This window comes from Lepisosteus oculatus, chromosome 11, assembly GCF_040954835.1.
Source record: "Lepisosteus oculatus isolate fLepOcu1 chromosome 11, fLepOcu1.hap2, whole genome shotgun sequence".
Lineage (NCBI taxonomy): Eukaryota > Metazoa > Chordata > Actinopteri > Semionotiformes > Lepisosteidae > Lepisosteus > Lepisosteus oculatus.
The window spans coordinates 29,979,421-30,001,052 of record NC_090706.1 but is presented as its reverse complement, the minus strand read 5'-3'; the positions used below and the strand labels follow the sequence as shown (position 1 = coordinate 30,001,052).

At 43.7% G+C, this 21,632-nt stretch overlaps 3 protein-coding genes and 3 non-coding genes across 11 annotated transcripts; all 6 read right to left on the bottom strand.

Moving 5' to 3' along the window:
- Positions 1 to 256: 256 nt before the first annotated feature.
- On the bottom strand, positions 257 to 4,676 carry hnrnpaba (heterogeneous nuclear ribonucleoprotein A/Ba). Of its 4 annotated transcripts, none has more exons than XM_006631706.3 (9): positions 4,568 to 4,676; positions 3,479 to 3,689; positions 2,868 to 3,036; positions 2,591 to 2,749; positions 2,338 to 2,469; positions 1,940 to 2,039; positions 1,662 to 1,826; positions 1,486 to 1,571; positions 257 to 966 (listed from the first exon to the last, which is right to left on the bottom strand). In XM_006631706.3, the coding sequence occupies exons 1-8, from the start codon at positions 4,599 to 4,601 to the stop codon at positions 1,501 to 1,503; spliced, it is 1,041 nt and encodes a 346-aa protein (XP_006631769.3). In that variant the 5' UTR covers positions 4,602 to 4,676; the 3' UTR covers positions 257 to 966; positions 1,486 to 1,500. The 4 variants fall into 4 exon arrangements, with proteins under 4 accessions (XP_006631769.3, XP_015204868.2, XP_015204869.1 ...); XM_015349382.2 differs by having other exon boundaries at positions 2,314 to 2,469; positions 4,568 to 4,675; XM_015349383.2 differs by lacking the exon at positions 4,568 to 4,676 and adding an exon at positions 4,202 to 4,311 and having other exon boundaries at positions 2,314 to 2,469.
- A 693-nt stretch (positions 4,677 to 5,369) lies between these two features.
- nme5 (NME/NM23 family member 5) lies at positions 5,370 to 10,356 on the bottom strand. Of its 3 annotated transcripts, none has more exons than XM_015349337.2 (6): positions 10,250 to 10,356; positions 9,529 to 9,668; positions 8,721 to 8,926; positions 8,468 to 8,568; positions 8,028 to 8,146; positions 5,370 to 7,475 (listed from the first exon to the last, which is right to left on the bottom strand). In XM_015349337.2, the coding sequence occupies exons 2-6, from the start codon at positions 9,652 to 9,654 to the stop codon at positions 7,356 to 7,358; spliced, it is 672 nt and encodes a 223-aa protein (XP_015204823.2). In that variant the 5' UTR covers positions 9,655 to 9,668; positions 10,250 to 10,356; the 3' UTR covers positions 5,370 to 7,355. The 3 variants fall into 3 exon arrangements, with proteins under 3 accessions (XP_015204823.2, XP_006631819.2, XP_015204822.2); XM_006631756.3 differs by lacking the exon at positions 10,250 to 10,356 and adding an exon at positions 10,100 to 10,243; XM_015349336.2 differs by lacking the exon at positions 10,250 to 10,356 and adding an exon at positions 10,148 to 10,243.
- A 1,841-nt stretch (positions 10,357 to 12,197) lies between these two features.
- rack1 (receptor for activated C kinase 1) lies at positions 12,198 to 18,715 on the bottom strand. The gene is made up of 8 exons (XM_006631705.3): positions 18,498 to 18,715; positions 17,403 to 17,574; positions 16,559 to 16,706; positions 15,849 to 15,944; positions 14,972 to 15,082; positions 14,163 to 14,303; positions 13,081 to 13,191; positions 12,198 to 12,330 (listed from the first exon to the last, which is right to left on the bottom strand). The coding sequence occupies exons 1-8, from the start codon at positions 18,604 to 18,606 to the stop codon at positions 12,265 to 12,267; spliced, it is 954 nt and encodes a 317-aa protein (XP_006631768.1). The 5' UTR covers positions 18,607 to 18,715; the 3' UTR covers positions 12,198 to 12,264.
- Positions 18,716 to 19,099: 384 nt separating this feature from the next.
- On the bottom strand, positions 19,100 to 19,172 carry trnav-cac (transfer RNA valine (anticodon CAC)). Its single transcript has one exon. It is a non-coding gene; the product is annotated as a tRNA-Val (tRNA).
- A 623-nt stretch (positions 19,173 to 19,795) lies between these two features.
- On the bottom strand, positions 19,796 to 19,868 carry trnav-aac (transfer RNA valine (anticodon AAC)). The gene has a single exon. It is a non-coding gene; the product is annotated as a tRNA-Val (tRNA).
- Positions 19,869 to 20,086: 218 nt separating this feature from the next.
- trnav-cac (transfer RNA valine (anticodon CAC)) lies at positions 20,087 to 20,159 on the bottom strand. The gene has a single exon. It is a non-coding gene; the product is annotated as a tRNA-Val (tRNA).
- Positions 20,160 to 21,632: the final 1,473 nt, after the last annotated feature.

The window sequence follows — 21,632 nt, the reverse complement described above, 5'->3', positions numbered from 1 at the left end:
GAAAGTCCCCCACATATTCAAAGGTTTTCCTACATGTAACAGTTAGTGCTTTCATGCAGCAAACTTCTCACCAAGGATGTTCAGCCTGCTTAACCAAACCCATACTGCAGTGTTCCAACAGGGAGCAGGAACTTACACTGACCCACAGACCACACTAGGACACAGGACACTAGCATTACAAATACAACCAAGATAGCAAGTTTTAACAGTAACCACAACAAGCATTAAGCATTAAAAAAAAAAGGATCCACACAAATAATATAAACCAAAGTTTATTTCTAACAATTTGCCCAAGACACTAGAGGAATGAGTTTCCAGTGGGGGGTAAAGGGAGTACCCTCTTACATAATCAGCAAGCTCCAGGATGAATGGTTGTATAATTTACACTATCAAAGCCACTTAATTGCAGACAACTTGGTAAAACTCCTTAAAAGCCCAAAAGGTTTATAAATGCTGGTTGTCCTTATCTACTAGCCAACTGCTACACATTCACTACACAAGCTTACAATGAAATCGTTCCTTAATCCCTTTTAGAAATCCTACCCACCCCTCCCCCAGGTCAGTAGCCATGCAACTTGCATCAAGACACTCAGCACAATTTAAACAGTAAAAGTAAATTTAGAAACACCAAAATTACTCAAAACTGTTTATTTCAAAAGCTCTGATAGCTTTGATCGCATTGTGGTAAATCCAGTAGACATGTAAAATACAACCATACAATACAATAGATTCAAAAAAGGTACCAAAAAGTACAGTAAAAATAACACTTCCATCTCTGGAAATGTGTATGGACACAAAACAATATAAAATAAAAAGTGGAAAAGTGACATTTGCTTCCCCCAATTCCTCACTTGTTCTGTACAAATGGAGCATGAGTCTTTAAACCAGCCAACTCCAAAGGAAAGTCAGGCCCCATACTTTCTGCAGCAGCACGAAGGGGACTCCGGATCTTGAATTATTTTAGTCCTTAAAAAGGAAAAAGGGAGAGGACACATTGCAAAACTGCCCTCATGCAAAGTACTGGCTCAAGAGAAAGAACAGCAGTTATTTTCTTGCGTTACAATGAGCTAATGATCTAGTGACTATTCAAGGCATAAATCTCAGGCTTCTGAAAACTGAGCTCTCCCACCCCCCAACCCCCCCCCCCACAAGCTCTGCCCCACAACCACCTTCTCAACCCTTATTGATCAAGTAGTGTTGATAGAGATGCATCTTTTAATATACCACTGAGCACTCAAGTGTGCTTGGAGACCGTGTGGCACATATCAGCACTCCCCCCCCCACCGATAACTGGACTGGTGTTTTGCCAATTTATCTGATTAGCAGCATAATTTTATTTGGGGGGAAAAAATCCAGTCCACAAAATCCCCCAACAGATTACATGATCCAGATTGACAGATAACACTCTTATAGAGTGCCAAGCTTGCACATTTACAGCCCATCACTCCATCGTCACACCACCAAACATCGTGCTATAATGCATACCTGCACTACATGTGATCAGTATGGCTTGTAGCTACTCTGGTGGCCTCCACGTCTTGGAGTTTTCCCATAGCTTGTATTGCCCTGGTCTGGAGAACGAAAGAGAAAGGGGCTGAGTGCTGTTGTGCAAAGACAACCTGAAACAACTTGAAATGCAGGGCTCACTGACTAATACTTACTGTAATCATAGCCCCCCTGCCCATAGCCATAGTATCCGGTGTAATCATAGTTGCCATAGCCTCCATAGCCACCATATCCCTGCTGTCCACCATAACCATAGCCCTGGTTGCCATAGCCCTGATTCCAATAGTTATTGTAGCCCTGGTTCCAGTTCTGGTTTTGACCTAGAAAGGCAAGCCAAAAACCTGTCACAGAGTGCACCATAAGGAATGCCGATCTGAAGTAAGATTTGCCGAAAGGGAGTTCTGAAAAGGAGGATTTGCAGATTTGTACTTACCACCACGGTTCCCCCGGCCTCTCCCTCCATAGCCACCCCCGCGGCCCCCAAACTGTTGCTGCTGATACACCTCCTTTGGTTGGGCTATTTTGATTTCACACTGTAACCCACAAAAAAAGGACAAATAAACAGAAAACAGTTAGCCCACACAATGGATCTCAACTGCTACACTTTAGACTTGCTTTGACAATTCAAAAAGCATCAAGATTAATCAAGAAAACTAAATCCACATTTTTTTAAAGCATAGAATCACTTATTAAACCAGAATGCCTGGCACAATTACTCAGATCCTAAGCATGCTTAAACAAGAAAGCTTTAGAAACAATCCCCAGCCCCAGCCCCATAAAAGCAAAGAAAAATGAAAATATACATACAAGGTCATCTTTTCCGTTTGTTACCTTGCTTCCGCTGACATTATGGTACTTCTTTTCAAGAACTTTTTTGACGGGGGACTCTTCCTTGAATGTTATGAAGACAAAACCTCTCCTTTTGTTGGTCTTTGGGTCCATTGGAAGCTCAATGGATTCAATCTGCAGCGAAAGACGCAGGGCGTTGGCATGAAACGGCACAAACCCAGAAGCCAGTCAAGGAAAAACCCGCCATGGTCTCCAATGTCCAGTCCCCCCCCCCCCAAATCAAGACATTACGAACCTCTCCAAAGGTTCCAAAGTATTCCCTGATCTTTTCCTCTGTCGTCTCTGGGTTCAGACCACCAACAAAGATCTTCTTCACGGGCTCCTTCTTCATGGCCATGGCTTTCTTTGGGTCGATCTGTCGCCCGTCTAACCGGTGTTCCTTCTGCTCCAGAACCTGGAGAGAGATCGCACACAGGCTTTAAGGAACGCATTCGAAATTAAACTCCTGCCCATGTTATCCCATTTCCCCATGCTTACAGCGTTAACCAACACGCAGCAGTAAGAAAACTCACTTTTTCCACGCTTGCTGCCTCTTTGAAGAGGATGAACCCAAACCCTCTAGATCTCCCCGTGTTGGGATCCATTTTGATAGTGCAGTCTGTTACTTCGCCGAACTTGGAGAAGTAGTCCTTAAGGTCTTTTTTGCTGGTGTCCCAACTGAGTCCACCTACAAACATTTTCCTAAAAAAAAAAACAGGGAGGGGGATAAAAAAAAGCTTTTAAGATCCAGGGGCTCCCACATGCAGCACACAGATCCATGTCAATTCAATCTAGGAACACGCGAGTAAAAACGAGGCCGGCAGTTAATAGCATTTCCTATTACCCTCACCGACGCTAGCGTTCAGATGAGCAGGCCACAGCCTGAAAACCGCCTGGTTGCGCGTAAAAAAAATAAGAAGCCGGCACCTCATTTTAACATCGAAAAGGCGGCTATCGCGCAAAGAGGCGCAACAGCTCTAGGCATTAATTCCAGCAGCCGGCCCATCCCCCCATCCAACAGCACATGGCGCCAACAAAGAGCGCAAGAACAAAGGCGCTCTTCCCCCGTAACCTTTAGGCACCGCTCCGCGGCACGACCCCGTCATTTCAGGTCCCATTCGAGGAAATCCCAGCAATCTCTCACCCTGCGTCCTCCTCGCTCTTGCTGGCGTTGATCTGGCCGCCTTCCGACGCGCCGTTCTGGGAATCGCCCTCCGCCGTGGACTCGGCGGCGGCGGCCGCCTGCTCCGCCGGCTCGGCCCCGTTCAGGTCCTCCTCGCCCTCATGGCCGTTCTCGGAGGTCTCCATGAACTGCTGCTCGGTGTCGGACATGGTGGTGTGATCCTGGTCGTTATCTAGTGGAGACGAGCAGCACAACGGGGACGGTGAGAGACGGTGTGTGTGTGTTTGCGCGGCTGTGAGCGGCCACTTCCTCCGGAGAGCGCAGCTGGGCGCGCTTCGGAGCCTTACACAACCCGGACAATACCGCCGCGTACCCCCCTCAAACTACTGCTCACACGGACCTCGGCGCCCCGCCACTTCGTACAAAACCTACAAAATTACGAAACATTAAGAAATCCCTGACGAGGAGGGCTAAAAATAAACGAAGGCCGACTCCAGATTCAAGCCTTTCTTCCCCCCCGCTCCCGCTTTAACAATGCAACTACTTCCCAGTACCGCTTCTTACATAACAGGCCGCGCTAGCTGTAGCTTTCGTTAATGCGACTTAAAAATAGGCCCGCCAGCGACCAAAAGAGAAAATATTGATCGAGCCGCTGCAAAATTATTTTTCAAGTCCTACGCCAGTTCAACAACGCAAACCGAAACCAACTAAAAAGCAGAAAAACACCCCCCCGCCGCCTCTTACTGCTCAAACAATCGGAGACGGAGATTGTTCTTCAAGATGGACTCTCCCTCACAAAGCCAACTCGTGGCAGGTTTTATAGCACCGGATAAGAGGTCCCTTTCAATAAAGAAGAGCGTGATTGGGCCCCGAGAGCCGTCCATCACAATGATCGCCGCCCTCTATTGGCCAAACCTGTTCTAATGCCCTCCCACCACGTCCTTTCCGCCTACGGCGTGCTACTCTCGGGCTCTTCATGCGTAGTAGTCTAGAGGTACTCGGTGAACGTTCATTTTATAGGTATATAACGTTATAATAGTTAGTGAGATCAATAATATTAATCGGCTTTGTCACACAAGAGTAGTAATCATAAAAAATGTAAAGTTTTACCGTTTTTTCCTTGCACCCCGGAAACTGTAACCATGTAAATAAGCGAGTAGCTCCACACCAGGTTTCAGGCTGGTGCGCTGACTGTTTGATGTAGTTACCCAGGAGGGTTGCATAATACAGCGCTAGGAAACAGGAGGAACGAGGGGTGGAGCCAATAGAACCGCCGTTAGGGAAGTATTTCTAAACATCTGGCACTTTAGTTTATCTGTGTACTTTGTTAAAAAGATTAAATAAAATAATTTATCATGTTTTAGACTCCCGCCTCTCGCCACTCCCGGCTGCGCACAGGATATTTTGACTAGGAGATTTTCTATAGTTGATCTATCCTGACTATATCGCAGGTGGTGACTGCCTAGGACAACAATTCTCCATATTTCTTTAAGTCATATGTATAATAAATCTTACATCAAGTTCAAGTGTAATCTTCCAGGGAGAACCTGTTTCTGAGCTCGTGTCTGTACAAGAAAGTTGCGTTTTCACGGCGGACTAAACTTCTCCTAAGTCTCCTCTCCCTCGCTGGGTGAACCGCTTCAAATACATTTGCTCCAGCATGCAAGGTCATCCAGGTTCCCAGTCCCGTGTGAAACTGGAGTGAAACTGGCAGTCCAGAGGCACCCGCCCCTTTCACCGGCATTGTTTAAAATGCTCATGTACTGAGGTGATGGAAATCAGAGTGATTCATATTTACAGCCCCAGAATAAACCAGTATCCATTGTGCATTTTTAGTCGCTTCTTGAAATGATCAGTGTACAATTAAAACATCATAACACACTAAAAAACAGAATATTAAAATATTCCAGTATTTCACTAACAAAAGCTTGTACTAACATAGTGATACATGATATACATACATGATAAGCCTTTTTTCCTATATAGCATAATTAATAAGTCACCTAGTTACAAAATAGACTTTTATATTTTACAAGGTTTAGGCCAAAAAAAAAAACACTTTTCATAGCAATTAGGAAGGTGCACACAGTCACCTTAAATGAAAGGTAAAGCACAACTATATACCTTTCAGAATCCATTCGAGTCATTATTGTTTTCTCATTGTATATTTAACACCACTCAGCATTCCCAACATATCAGGAAAACATTCTATCTTGGAAAACACAACTTTTACACTTTCATATCAATGTATTGTAAAACATCTCATGTACAGGGATAGCACCACTATGAATATTGTATCAATGTAAAACCAAAGAAAAAATTTCACTCTAAAGAGCCATTCAGATGAAATGTTTGAAATGAGAAAATCAATTCATAGTCTCCACAGTTAATTTTAATGTGCTTATTACGGTTAGAAATTAGACATAAGACTGCATATACTTTAAATCCACTCATATAGTCGATATACACTCCAATAACATAATTAGAAACAGAATATGGAACAGGATCTCCAGATTACAAATAAGACTAAGGCACTACGTAAGGATTAGTACATTAAATGATAAAGAAATCTTGCAGCACTGCATGGGATGTCCATTAATGTCCTCTGACATGTACATCAGTAGCACAGTATTACGCGTATCAAGTGAAATTGCAGGTCTTAATTTGTCTTGAGAGCGAGACAACAGCAGCCAAATAAAATTTATGCTTATCTCACACCCACAGATGGAAATCTATCACATTCATTTATTTATTTAATTAATTATACATCATTGGAAAAAATACTAAATATAGCAAGAAGGTTCTTTTCTGTCTTAAGCTTAGAATTTCACCAAGAGAACTGAGTCTTTTAACATATGGTTGGTCTTTTATGGACAGCTGACATCATTTTATTATGCAACTTTACAAGGTAAGCAAGCATATCCTCACCTTGAACTGGATTCAAGCTTTTTAGCAGGCGGACCGCTTCAGTGGGAAGAACCACAAATGCACACACTGTCGCACTTTACCACAGTGATTTCTGATCAGCTTCATTACTCATATACACTACAGTATCTCTCAGTACAGGACAAAAAGCATACTTAAGAAGGACATATTCAGATTTAAATCTCATGCCCCCTCAAATCACAAAGTGTTCCTCTTTAAAGGCTTAATTCCAAATAAAGAAAATATTCTAAACTGGAATGCTCTTGAGCACCCTGTAAAGATTCTCTCAGATCTGGATAAAAAAGGCCAATTAAGGGAAATAAGTCTCTTGATTATCCCATTAACAGTTTGTTTTTATTTTTAATACACACAATTTCTGCACATGGAGACACACCCTTGTTATCATGGGTGTAACTTACTCCTCCCAGAAAGCAGTCGTTGGTCCCCGTTAGAGGGGTGATTGAGTTACTATTAGAATTTAAATTCTTACAAGATCAGTCCCTAAAGCTTTTGCCAAATGCATCCATTTTCTGACCCCCTAATCACAATCAGCTGCAGTGCTAAAAGTCCAGACTCATCTTCCATAAACACTACAACTTTCACCCATTCCTCCAGACCTTTGTAATCAAAGGCCGTATGCTTTTCTGCCATTTTTGAAGTTCAGAGACGGCAGGCGTTTATCTGAATAATGAATGTAAATTATTTTAAAGATCCCTGCTTAAAAAAACAGAAACAATTGTTTCTAATATAAAAGGCATTTTAATAACTACACACAACTGTTTTACACTGAAAATATTAGCAACAATAGAAACTGTCAGTTTCTAGTTCACATTAATTCAATACCAAATGTACAAAACAGAAATCTACTGACAAATATTTGGCAAGCAATACTTTTTTGAAAAATCATTTATTGTCCCTAGCTTAGCAACAAGGAAAAAAAGTGTTACTGCATTGTACTGACTGCTATCTATCTTTACTTGCTGGTCTTGTGGTCGGTGGTGAATAACTCCTCCTTTACCTCTTCAGTCATCACTCCATCTTGAACTTTAGGCGTATTGGGATTATTTTCTATAAGCCAATCAGCAAGCCAGGTCTTTGAAAATATAAATACAACAAATAAGACAAGAACTAATATAATCAGAAGCACTACCTTAATGACAATCCTACAATTAAGTGTGCATGTATTTGAATAATGTGGTATTAGTCATGACAGCAGAGTGGGGCTCGGATTAATTAGAACGTTGACCCATCCACTAATCAAACAAAACTTCAAGGTTTGTACACTGCAATTGAAATTTAGATTCCACATAGTTTTATTGGATTTCGTCTAGTCTTTTTTTAATTTCTTTTTTGCTTCTTTAAGACCATAGTTTAAAAGCACTTTGTAGAACACATTATTTTACAGAATTGTCTATGACTCCCTTTTGCAGAAATGTCTTTTGCTTTTGGCTTTTAGTTTCATTACATTTTCTGTGATTTGCTAAATTGCAAATGTGAATGCTGTTTGTTGGTAAAAAAAAAAAATGCAGCATGAGATAAATTCTCAATTCACTGGGAAATTATGCAACTGCATAATTACAGGTCCAAACAAATCATTTCTAGTCCCTGCAAGACGTAAGCAATACTGCGCAATATTTCAACTTACAAAGGGATCTGCTGGCTTTCTCTTACAGAGTTCTGTCAGTCCCGAAAGCAGTGTGGGGTTTACAAATCTGCTTAGGTAATCCTTAGCTGCATTTCCCAATGGAATAGGCTCAATAACAGCTAGAAATAAGATAAAACAGTATGGATAGTTTTGTTAGAAATAATGAACAGACCAGCCTGACATTTGATTACCCTTATTTTGTACACAGTAATCCAGTAGATATTATTTTTTGACAATTTTGTCAATAAGAACTGTATAACTATATAACTCACGTTCAGGCATTTGGTACTTTGGGTAATATAATTGGTATCAAAATGTAAGTCACAGTGAAAATGTTATTTTGTGAATAACGTGCATTTGGCTTTCCTTAAACACAAGGGTACACATGATGCTTTTATGAGTTGAATCGTTGGGAGATGAACTTCAAACGAGACACTTACACCCGGGGAACATGAACTGTATTTCTCTCTCCGCTGCGGAAAAGCTCTCACTTCCATGCACTGCGTTCCTCAAGTCGGATGTTCCGTAGATGGCCCTTAAACTGGAAAATGTACAAGAGACACACACACACACACACACACGAGCGATGATCATTTTGCAAGCAAGAGCACAACAATACCACAGGACAGCTGTGTGAGGTCCCCAAACTCCACTGTCCCGTTTCCGAAAGATTTCCGCGGAGCCCCGCCTTACCTCTCTGGGTGGGTCTCTTTGGCTTTGGTACTGTTCGCCGGTCCCATCAGCTGCTTCAGATGAGCGATGGCCTGGTCCCTGGCTAGCACCATGGCGGTGATGGGCCCAGAGCTCATGAAGGCAGTTAGACTGGGGAAAAACAGTTTGCCATATTGCTCTGCATAGAAGTCACTGCACTGCTCTGGGCTCAGGTGGACCTTCCTTTTCTGCAAAAGTAAAAACAGTTCCCATGCTAGGAGCACACAGCTCCATCAGTGATGTAATCCTTTTCAGTCATTTGTATCTTCAACATATACATTATGCATATCCCAGTCACCCATTATATTCCTAAAAAAGAAAAGCAGGTTTCTAAACGCAATGGTCTCTTAAGTAGGGAGACTGGATATATTTACATGTGTAAAATCATAGGAAAACCTCCTTTAACCTACTGCATTGTAATTATAATACTTTGAACGTGCTGTTTAGGCTTGATTGGGTTAAGATAAACTAGGACCGTAATTTGTCTCCCAAAATGTTTACGTTCAGATGCTTCTATAATACTTTCAGAACTGTAAGTGAATAAAGTTCCTCAAGCTGAAACAATATTAGCAGCACTAAAGGATTGTGTATTCTGCTCAGTAGCAGTAATCGTAAATATAGACTCTACTGCTCATTTTGCTATGCATTTCCAACATTACACCTTGCTTAAAATTTGCGAAACGTTAACTCATCAGTAATTCAACAACGGTCCACCCTAGCAATTTGGAGGAGATGTCTTTTTAATGTATTTGTACGCAGAAAAGGTGGACTCTTGAGAGGAGACACCGACCTGTAAAATGGCAAAGCCGGACTTCAGCATGATGTTTTCGATTTCATCCGCTCGGTCGGCGGCATCGGGTTTGATTAAAGCCAACGTCCTTTCGACGTATATCCGCGGAGCAGGCATGTCCTCCATGGCCACAAGGTACTCTAACGAGGCGCAAGCAGCAACATATCAGATCGGGGATGTTTTGTGGAAACATCATTCTACTTAAAAAAAAATAACAGTTGCGTATGTGTTTAATGGCACAGAAAGCGCCAGCAGTCCTCAAGGAAGCTGCATGTTTGAAATGACCATGATCTGCAATTTAGCCTGTCTACCAGGTCTTGAAGATGTGGGGCGGGGGTTAGACATCGGAACAAACTAATGTGTATCTAGTCGGAGTCGCAGTTGAGCTCCGCCGTCCTAACTCCTGTAGGAGTTGATCGCTTTCATCTGTTAATTCACGCATTGCTAGTAATTTACTTTGCACATTTCTTTCTCTATAATACACTTAACTTCTCGCGTTGCTACTACCACTACAATTTAAACACTCAAAATAATCCCTGCAAGGTGAAGCTTAGAAAGTTTAACCACTTACCAGTGAGCTAAATCCTTGTATGAATACAACCTAAAAACGGTTACACACCTCTACAACACCTGTCTTTTAATTAATCTGTTAAATGCCATCAACGTTTTGAAGCTCCCTTTCCGAGATTGCTGCGTGAAAGCTAATTTCGCTGTGAGTTACCTTGGAGTCGACTTCGGTTGCTGGGATACAGCAATCTACGGCAACAGCTTCGGGCCAAACTACCTCCATCGAAGCACTAGCTGGCCGTGCTGGACGGGCTATGCAAAGCAGATGATGTTCGAGTGTTTTTTTTTTTCTCTTACGAACTCAATTCTATCATTTATTGGGTGACTTTCTACAGTATTTATCCAAAGGTAAGAGCTCAGCAAAGTTTATAATGAGCTAGGCATTTATTTAGTTCACAGCTGTAAAAAGGGGTGTTAAACCATCAAGAGAAACTCGTTTGAAGATGGAAAGTCCCAGCCTGATACCACGACGTCAACGGCCCATAATGTTAGCTTGCTACTCCTTTCTCCGCAGTCCCGAACAGTGCCTGAGACCGAGGTACCAGCTGACGCTTTTGTTTCTGGCCTGTGGTGGTCTTGGTGGTGTGCTGCCTTCTGTTTCCTTGCTTGCCACACAAACCCGAGTGCATTTCCATTTCTCTTTTGTTTTACACGTTTGCAGAATCCGGAAAACCCTGTTCCTTGTGTTACAGTGGCTTCTGCCCAGTAGCCACTTCCGTAATGCTTAGTGAGCACGTATGTACAGTAATGTTCATTCCAAGAGTTTGGAAACTATTCCGGATGGGAAACCCTATCCTAAAATGAGCCGTCGGGGCCTCAATTTTAAACGAATGCCGACTCCGAGGACAAGAAATGTTCAACTTTCCACAACCGCTTATTAATAACGCTCGCTGTTAGCATTCCGAGAGCGTTGCTTGGCATGTAGATTTTATACCCTTTGCCAGTAGGACACTCCGATGTTTCCTGCTTGATAATGACTACTTTAGAAACACCCGCCCCCCTTTAAACCTAAAAAATCAGAAAGCTTCTTGTATTCCTAGTAAGGCTTCCAACAACCGAGGGTAAATACCCCTTAACAGGACTCCAGTCTATTACAGGGGAACACACCCCTGCCCATGTGCAACTTCTCAAATAACCCCAAGGTGTTTTCCATCTACTGTACCTGGTGCCACATCGGCAGGTAGCAGCTGTGTATTTTAAACTCTTTCCACACCTATAGGAATAACATGGCATCAGGCATCTTCTAGCAGCCCGTCTACAGAGCAGGTCAGGGAGAAAAGACGCCATGCTTTTCCCATTGAAAAAGCTTTGGGTGGGAGCCCATCTTTAACACCCCTGCTCTTACAAACGTGGCTCCAACCCAGCCAGGCAGTCAGGACCTGCAGCTCCACATCCAGCAGCACAGTGTCCTTGCTCATCACACTGGGGCACTGGTACTCATAGTGTGCTGCGTGACCAAGGCTTCTTGCTTCGCCAGTGAAGACCAACTGCAAGCAATGCGCCAGATTTGTCATCTGAATGGTGGGGAGGTTGAAACCGATTTCAACTGGGACCATCGTCACAAAGCGGGTCAGAACCACAAATTGTATTACATGATTAGAACAGCTGCTTCTGCCTTCAAGGAAATAAACTAGAAAAGGACTGTCCATCCCTTGAAAGCATCTAGTTTCAATGAGGAACACACAGCAGGCTACACAATCTTGAGGTATTCATTAGTCGAGCTGTGACCCGTCAAAAACATTCTGTGTCAGAGAAAATTCAAAAAATGTTTTCTTGCGAGGGGTAAAACAGAAGCAGAAAACAAAAAAGGTTTTTTTAAGCATCCAAACCATGAAATTAGATCTCAATTCCCATGAAGATCTACATTTTCTGTTACATCAGAAGTTAACATCAAGTTCAGATTAATCCTGTTTCAAGTACATTTTTTCCTGTACAAAAATATAAGATGTATACCCTTTTAACCTATTTTCACTTGTCACTAAACTTCAGAGGACAACATTTGCCAGTTGAAAAAATAACTCGGGTGCCCTAGGATATGAATGGATCAAATGCCTTGTGTTGCAAGATACAAAGGGTTCAGAAAAAAATAAAGCAATCCCCCAAAATGTCAACAGATTTTATTAAAGGATGACAGTTCTTTGCAGTTCTCTCCATTTTCTTAGAAAACATTTATCGGGTTCCGATGGTGACCTGCCACACTCTGATCAGGTTGTCAGTGTAGCCAGCAAAGAGAGTCTGCAAAGACAGAAAGAAAACCCTTTAAATATCTTGGACATCCATGTTGTACTTTTAATTCTGCACCAATATGAAATGTATGCCACAGGTTAAGGTGGCGCGGCCAGATCTGCAACAGCAGGCTGCAGAGCGTCAGTGAAAAGAGAGCAGTACAGACAGCCGTGCCTCATATTTTCCCAGCACTGTTTACACTCTCAGCCCCCTCAGATTTGCAGGACTTGTCAGCAATGCAGTTCAGAGCACTACCGTGAATGGTGAAAATCACAGGGGGGTGATCTGGTGAGTAAGCACCTCCTATTCCCTTTAAGCAGCTCTCTCAACATCGCCAGTTCAGAAACTCTCCTTTTAATGTGTGCGATGCAACAGGTATACCTTTTAACTAAAAACATTTTGAAATTAAATTTCGATGAGAAAATCTGGCGCTGTGACAAACCAGTCCCAATTCAGGCGAGAGTGCGGAGGTGAAGGACTGAGTCTGAAATCTCCGCGTGCAACGAGGCCGCGTTTGAATCTCACAACGAACCTCAATCTCCTCAACCGCCCCGATGCCTAAATCTGGAATTGAAACACTAAAAAAAAAAAGTGTATTTGTAAAGGTGTTGAAACGTAAAGGTAATGTTGGGAAACGCTAGCCTAGGACAGAGTATATTCCTTCTCTGCATCATTTATGAATGAGTGTATGCTGGAACAGCACAAGAGCACTCCTGTCTCTGCCTGTGGTGAGCTGTGAAAAGCACAAGAGCACAGTACCTGTCCATCAGCAGACCAGGCCAGGGAGGTGCACTGTGGGGGCTCAGCCTTGCTGCTGGTGCTGATCACCTCCTGCCTAAGCTCGTCCACAATGATCTTGCCTTCCAGGTCCTGGAAAAGGAATACAGTCATGTAGGTCAGGTCCCCAGGACACATCCACCCAAAGTGCACAGAATACAAAGGCATGGGTCCACCTTTTCAACAGAGTGATCCACAGTCCTCACGGCCTCCAATTTTATTTCCAAGATGCATTATTCAAGTACACTTATTCAAAGAGAGATGGGTTCAATTTAAAGGATTACAACCCGTGTCTTTCCCCACACACACAATCCTGACAGGCTTTTCATTTTCTTTTATCTGTCCGTGAAATGTAAAGAAATTTGAAAAATGACTGGGATGATTCGTTTCATCATCAGACAGCCACTTATTTCAGGTAAAGCTGCAACAATCCAGTCTATCCCAATAAATGGGTACAAATAAGTAACCAATTGAACATATGTCTCTGCCAACTAAATTCCCATTAGCTTTTAACATGCTTGATATTTGGAATAATCGCAGAAAGTACAGTTGAGGGAGCCAAACATTGCAGGTCCTTTGCCTGAGACCCATTTTTGCAGACTCCAAACACAAAGAACTCTGCTCAGAAACAGCCTCTTTATCATCAAGGAACTGCAGATGGCATTTACAAGTCTCATCACAGCTTCTGTTCTCTGTGTTTGGCCTGCTGTGCAACATGGCAGCGGACAGAAATCACTTCACTAAAGCTTTTGTTCAATTCACTGGATTTCCGCACAAGCTTTGAAAACAGACTTTTTTTTCCTCCCCTACCAGGACATTTACCAAGCAAATCCCACTTACAACAACAGAGATCAACTTTATCCCACACTGACGAGAAAAGACAAATGAAAGCTCTTAGGCTTCGAGACATTAACACACAGCTCTAAACCCTGGTTAAACAAGAACACTGGTACTGTGTGCAGCATGAATACAGAAACCTTCCAGGATGATTGCAGTGATCAGCCCAAAGAAAGGCCACCGATATCCGAGGCTCTTCCCCACCCCAGTGCGTGCTCAAGCCTTACCCAGATCTTGATGCTGGGGCCAGTGGCGGCGCACAGCCAGTATCTGTTGGGACTGAAGCATAGAGCGTTGATGGTGTCTCCGCCGTCCAGGGTGTACAGGTGCTTGCCCTCGTTCAGGTCCCACAGCATCGCCTGCCCGTCCTGCAGCGCCCGGGTGCGAGAGGAAAGGTTAGGACAGGCGGACAGCGCAGGCTGGATCTGCTCAGCTTTCTCATCAACCAGCCTGAGGGGCTCAAGTTTAACTTACTAAATCTAAAAACAAAAATCAATAAAGGATGCATGCTTCTTGGTGTTCTATTTTAAACCATCTGATTAACTCTTCCAAGTGGTTGCATAAAAAAAAAACAGAATGCAGTCAAATGAAGGGAATGTACCCAAACTCAGAAACGTGCTCAGAAACAGCCTCTTTATCATCACCAAATGAAACAGATGGCAGTGAATGTTTCCATCACAGCATGAAGACAAAACAGATTTTCATGTAGGAACAATCTTTCCCCTGCCACTCTTACAAACACCCTGCACTTGCCTTACAGAAAACACTTGTGCACCAAGTTCTTCGGGTCACATCAGTTAAATGAAGCACAGCATGGTTTACAAGAGCAAATCACACTGCTTTCACAGCCTAAGAGGAGCTGAAGCAATACATTTTCACAAGAACAGCATCACGAAACCACTGCATTAACACCACCAGACTGTGACATGTACTTGCAGTCTGCAGGGTTGACTTCAGGGTTGTCCAGTTCCAGAAACTAGAGCATGGACAGATTTTCACTCCCACCCCCTCTGCCAGCTGCAGGGATTTCAGTTACCTTTCCCCCAGAGGCGCACAGAGAACCATCTGGAGAGACAGTGACGGTATTCAGGTAGCCCGTGTGTCCGATGTGGTTGGTCTTCAGCTTGCAGTTAGCCAGGTTCCAAACCTAGAAATACATTTTTTAAACACTCAGGATTCCACTCACAGGTATTTCTGCTGTTTCCAGTCCGCAATGAGCTGAACACTTGACCAAGACTGCTGATGTTCCATAGGCACATCCCATCATAATTGCAGGACTTGTCGTCACAACCTCAGAGTTCGGACGATAGGACCATGAACTGTGTAATCATTGGGATGTACATGGAAACAAAGCCTATTGAGCTCCCCCCCAAAAAAATAAATGTGCCGTAATAGTCATTTAAATGACCAGTTTCTGACTAAAGGTATTCCCCATGTCTTGAACAAGCATAATAGAAATGTGCACACCCTGAACAAGACGGCAGAAAATGAAAGACAAACTGCAGTAATGGGCAAAATTATATAATTGAATCCAAGACTGTTAAAATTCCAAAAGGAACACTTTTCTAAAGGTTAATTATTGCAGAAAGGCGACACTGCCGCTCTGTAATCAGTGCAGGTTCTCTCCTGTGCCCACAGGAACTTTGTACAGTGACCAAGTTGGAATCCTGAGACGATTAATAGGGGACCCACTTCTCAAAATCAAAAATGTGCAAGTGGAAACTATATTTAAGAGGCACATTTTGCATAGAGGACTATGGGAGTTTGGGACAAGTTCCCTTGAAGAGCCATTAGCCATCCAACACGGTAGACGTGTCGCCTATAGACTGCAATCACTCCAATAGCCTGCAGTTTCCCCGGATCAGATGTAGGGTCCTAGTCTAGAAGGCTGTTTCCAGCTGGTCGACGAGTACCTTGACCATCTTGTCCCAGCCACAGGAGACGATGATGGGGTTACTGCTGTTAGGGGAGAAGCGCACGCAGGAGACCCATTCAGTGTGGCTTTCATCCTACAACACAGAGCATCAAAATGCAAGGGGTCAGTCAACCTCAATACCCACTACTGCTCTTCTGCTGCCCTCCGCCTTCATTGGAGCAAGTCAAGCTTTATCCCAGGCTGAAAAGAAAATGGACAACACTTCCGCCGTGGAGCCCTCTGACCTGCAGAAGGCGCCACAGTCGAAACGTCAAGTCCCTTTTCTTTTTCAGCCTGGAATAAACCTTTACTTGTTCTTCTGCAGCCTACGCACGCGGACACAGCTACCCACTTGAACTTCTCCTTCACGACTGTGAATTCCACTGCGTTAAGGCTAACAAACATCAAGGCCTCGCCATTTTATAGGAACAGTCCCCACAAAACAATGCAGAGCAGCTTTCGAGTTGAGAAACGCTAAAGCCTGAAGCCCGTTTCCGATTTCCACAACGTCCCGTCATAATTGCAGGACTTGTCGTCACGGCCACAAGGCTCGGACGATAGGACCGTGAGATGTGTAATCACTGGGACACGTGTGGAAACTCCCTGCGCTTTCGCCTCCCTGCACACAGTGACGGGGCAGGTGGCGAAGGCGAGCGCACATGCTGGCCGAGTGAGAGCGCTCCAGCGGGTCACGTCGAGCCTCCTGACCTGGATGGTGTACTTGCAGACTCCCAGGGTGTTCCACAGCTTGATGGTCTTGTCGCGCGACCCGGACACGATCTGCCGGTTGTCGGCGGAGAAGGCCACACTCAGGACGTCCTTGGTGTGCCCCACGAAGCGACGGGTAGTCGTGCCTCTGCAGACACACGCAAATTCTCAGTTTACAGACGGTTTTCCTGTTTACAGCTGATGTGCAATATATGCTGGTTTCCATTCCAGCCAGTGACACAATCAAACCCTTTGTTGACTTTATAATAAGATTAATTTGAACCGTTTATTCCCAGGTCTTAAACGTGTTGGAGCTTTAACCGTTATTATTTCGCAAGTGAAATAAAGTCCCAAACTCATGATGGAAAAACAAAATGCAAATATTCAAACAAAGGAACTTCTTAGGTCAATTAAGGCTTAAATTATCTAGTGCCCTGGCCACCCTCCCCCTTAGCCTTTACAATTCATGTCTTCCTAAAAATCCCCATCTTTGAACTGGCTTCACTCTGCTCTCCTCCCCACTGAGAGCTGGTGTGTAGCAAGAGTACTGGCGCTGCATCATTCAGGTACACATTGGTGGCAGCCGTGGGATTCTCCATTATCTGTAAAGCACTTTGACTGGAGTGTCTGCCAGGAAAAGCGCTATATAAGTGTAAGGAATGAATTAACTAATGAAGGCGGGATAGGATGGAAACCCACAGGTGTGTGGGTCACTAGGACTAGGGACCACTGGCTTAATGGGGACAAACACAGCCAGTCATTGAGCGTGTGGAGATAATTGCAGGGAAGGGCGTGAAAGAGCCACCCCACCAACCTAGCCCTCTCTGCGTCCGCGCTCACTCACGTTGTCAGGTCCCAGAGGCGCAGGGTGCCGTCCCAGGATCCCGACAGAGCGAACTGGCCGTCGGAGGAGATGACCACGTCGCTGACGAAGTGCGAGTGGCCACGCAGGGCTCTCTGGGGGATGCCGTAGTTGGTCTCATCGCGGGTGAGCTTCCACATGATGATGGACTTGTCTGGAGGCCCAAGCACAATCAAACAGGTACTCAGGGGAGGGAAGAGAGAAGGCCCTGTTGCCCACTAGGCACTGCACTGGTTTAAAATTAATCTTTTCATCCCTCATCTACTACTGACTACTGCTCAAGCTTCACCTCCCATCATGCGCCTCTGCAGAAGCAGGACATGTGGAACGGATGCCCAGCAGTGTACAAACTGCACTGAGTGTTGTCCACACGCTGAACTAACATTTCTTCAAAATGAACACCAGTGCCTTAACAGAAAGTGTTATTTCTAAGGACCGAACCCAACTCTAAGCAACGCATATCCCGCTTCAAATCAGATCCAAGCTTAAATTGCGCCTCCCAACTTCTTTTTCCTCCCGGCCTAGCAGAACATCAACAGCCCAGCGATCATCTCGCTAAGGAAGCACGTTACTGTCTACCGAGAACTACACGGCTCCGCTACCGACCACTCGTCTGACGCACTTCACACGTCGAGCCGGACAAAAAGCGCCTCAGCGCCACTGACCAGACCGGGAAACGCGCCCGGCGCCACGGCGGCCTTTCGGTCCAACGCCAAGATCTGCGAGATGCTGCCCTACAGCGCAGCCGGCCTACAAGCGCGAAGTGAACCGCTTGCACAACTCTGTCCTTCATCAGCAGAAACAAAAGATCCCAGCCTGTGCCTCACGACTTTCTGAAACACACGTGTCTGCCCCCTCTGACACTCGTACCTTCTCTCGGGTCCAGGCGTCACGTTTTAATGTTGCATTGCTTTAAAAAAACGATCTTGTATTTACTAAACGGCACGTGAAAATAATTTAAGCACTTTCCTCAATCTACTCTCATGTTCACGCATTATAACACGTTTTATGCTGTAAATCACGCTACCACGTAGACCACCGGAATAGCCAAGGCAATGATGGCGGCGGCCGGGTTACCTCTGGAAGCAGACAGAATCATATCGGGAAACTGCGGGGTAGTGGCAATCTGGGTGACCCAACCATTATGACCCTTCAGGGTCCCCCTTACAGTCATCTGCTCGGTCATTTTGGCGAAGATACACGGTGCCTTTCAGGGAGGATGGACTCAGATTGAGATCGGAGGCTACCGCCGCCCTGCTCCTCTCGCTTACAGGCACAGGAAAGAGGAAGACTCGACCCGGAAGCAGAACTAAAAAAGAGCAGGCGAGGGTCCGCGGTGCATTCTGGATACAGAGCTGCCGGGCAGCTGGAGCAGGGCCCGGCGCTGAGATTGTTTCCCTTGCAGTCGTCCTCGCCTGTGGCGAGTTAGGAATAATTTGAGCTGTAAATGTTTTTGTGTTGGTTTCACCCTTCCCGTTTAAAGATCTTAAGATGTTTTGTAGTTCTCTTCAAACATAAACAGTCAGTATTTAAGTCAGTGCAGCAGAGGTAGTGGGTTTTATTTTTTTAATTAAAAACATTTCAAACTCCTAAAATTGGACATTACAATGCTAAATTCTAACTAAATTAGAAAATTATTTAATTGAGTGTTTGATATTTTTCTCTAAAAAAAAAAAAATTGTTCCCGCCCGGTTTCGAACCGGGGACCTTTCGCGTGTGAGGCGAACGTGATAACCACTACACTACGGAAACTTAGTGCTGTTGTATTCGATATCAGTAGTAGATCACACTATTAATACAATTAATATCTTTATGTGATAACGTTTGATATATATATGGAATTTTTTTATCATACAATTCCGAAAAAACAATTACAGTATATTTTTAAATCTTTCTCAAAGGCATATTTATGAATGTTCTCAGATTTAACCTCTTCAAACACGGGACACTGAACCATTTTCTTATCATGGCACTTTAAAAAACGAAAAAAACTCAATCTTTTTGGAAATATATAAATTACAGAATTATCCTCAATCTTCTAAAACGTAAAAGTTGTGAAGTACAATTCAATGCAATTGACACAGCTGTGACGCGTCTAAGTGGTATATAACAGCATTACACTTCAGCAACGGTACTTAACAATTATACTTCTGGGGAAACGAGAACATTTTATAACGGTACTATTAAAAAAACATTAAAAACAAAACAGGCCTATATTTGAAATGTATATATTTGACAACGGAGCAACATACTCTACCGAGCACATTTCGCTGCTATTCAAGGTACTGGAGCTCGAACTGAGCTTCGAAATACGGTTCAAATTCAATTTTAAAAGCGCCTTCTACAAGGCTTCTCAGCAAAACAAACAAAAAAAGTGTTTCCGCCCGGTTTCGAACCGAGGACCTTTCGCGTGTTAGGCGAACGTGATAACCACTACACTACGGAAACCTCCTCGACTCTCCCTCCAACACTTTGTGCTACTGGTTTTATAGTTAATTTCCGATGAGATGTTCAAATGTTGCCTTCTATTCTCCCCCGAAAATCTATGTCACACCGGAAATTATGATGCCGGATCAAATTCATATTTCACACGCACGATTAATGTATTTCTTGTTTAATAGGAAGAGTTACTTCACATTCCATAGGGGTAATAAAATAAAAGCAGCTGTTCCCGCCCGGTTTCGAACCGGGGACCTTTCGCGTGTGAGGCGAACGTGATAACCACTACACTACGGAAACCCAGCTGTGGCACGAACTCTGCCCGAAAGGCTAAAGCTGTGTCTGGGGTCTGTATTAAATACCCCTTTATCGTCCCTGCCCTCGCTCCGTTGTTTGGACCTCGTTCGGATTATTACATTGAACACGACATTTTTTAAATAAGAAAACTACTGCTGGAGAGTTGCAAAGTCGGAACATAACTCCCATCTGTTTTAAATACAAGCCTTTTTCTACATAAGCATGGTGCTCGCTTTTGCACATAGACGAATATATAAAACCCTGTAACGCGTATCCCACTAGGGCTCAGACTAACCCATGTGATGGCTAGAGAATGTGGTATTATAATAATAATAATAATAATAATAATAATAATAATAATTGCTTACACTTATGTAGCGCTTTTCTGGATACTCCACTCAAAGCGCTTTACAGGTAATAGGGACTCCCCTCCACCACCACCAGTGTATAGGTATAGTAACACGTACAGAGCACGTTTCTACTTAACGCATGACTCGTTTTGCAATTATACATGTTAAATTTAATGTGCTTTAATTCTGCAAAATAAATGATTTCTGTCTCATTTTCACATCAGCGTTTCTACGTCCCATAGTTTCAGATTTAATTGTAAACTGAGCTAGTTTACTATCCATCCAGTTCAGGGTCACGGGGGAACCGGAGCCTATCCCAGCAAGCAACGGACAGAATATGGGGTACCGACTGGCCAGGACGCCAGTTTATCACAGGGCGCACACACACACTCGGACCAGGGCTTGTTTTACTTCTTTACTAACTAAACCGCAGTCTGAAGTGTTGCTCTAATCCAGGAGCGACAGCGGTACACCATCTGTCTCGATGAAGGTTTCGCCCGCTGAGACAGCTTCCTGCTTCCTGTTTTCCGCTCCACAAACCAACCCTCTGCATAGATTTGTGGCATCTGTATCTCAGCATGTTCATTATCTTTATTCTCTTGTAGCTCCTTTTACACTATCTATAAAGAGTTCTCTTCCTTCTTATTTAATAACCGTTTAGTCTGAAATGTCTTGTATATCCTTAAATAAGCACGTGTAAGAAGACATGTAGCACCGTGTTTACAGATTAGCATTACCGTGTTTTAGGGCTGGGGCCCTGGGTTCAATTTCTTTCTGCAGAGTTATACACTCTCCATACATGCCTTTTAGACTCCAGATTTTGACATTTAAAAAAAAAAAAACTCTATGAAAAGTTACCATATTGGGATCAGACTTTTCTGGGGGGTCCTGTTAATTCTGTTCTCTTCATTACATCCTAGCTGTTTTGAAAAGATAGACAAAGTAAGTCACGTCTGAGAGTCACGTCTTAAGAAGCTATTATTGACTACTCAAACCATGATCATTTCAGCTTCTTGATTCTGCACCACAATCCTCCAGTGTACAAGAGGAAAATTGAAATAATCAGGTAACACAACAGCACTTTTTCTACCTATCTTCCAGATTTTACCGCTCGGTAACCTGCTCG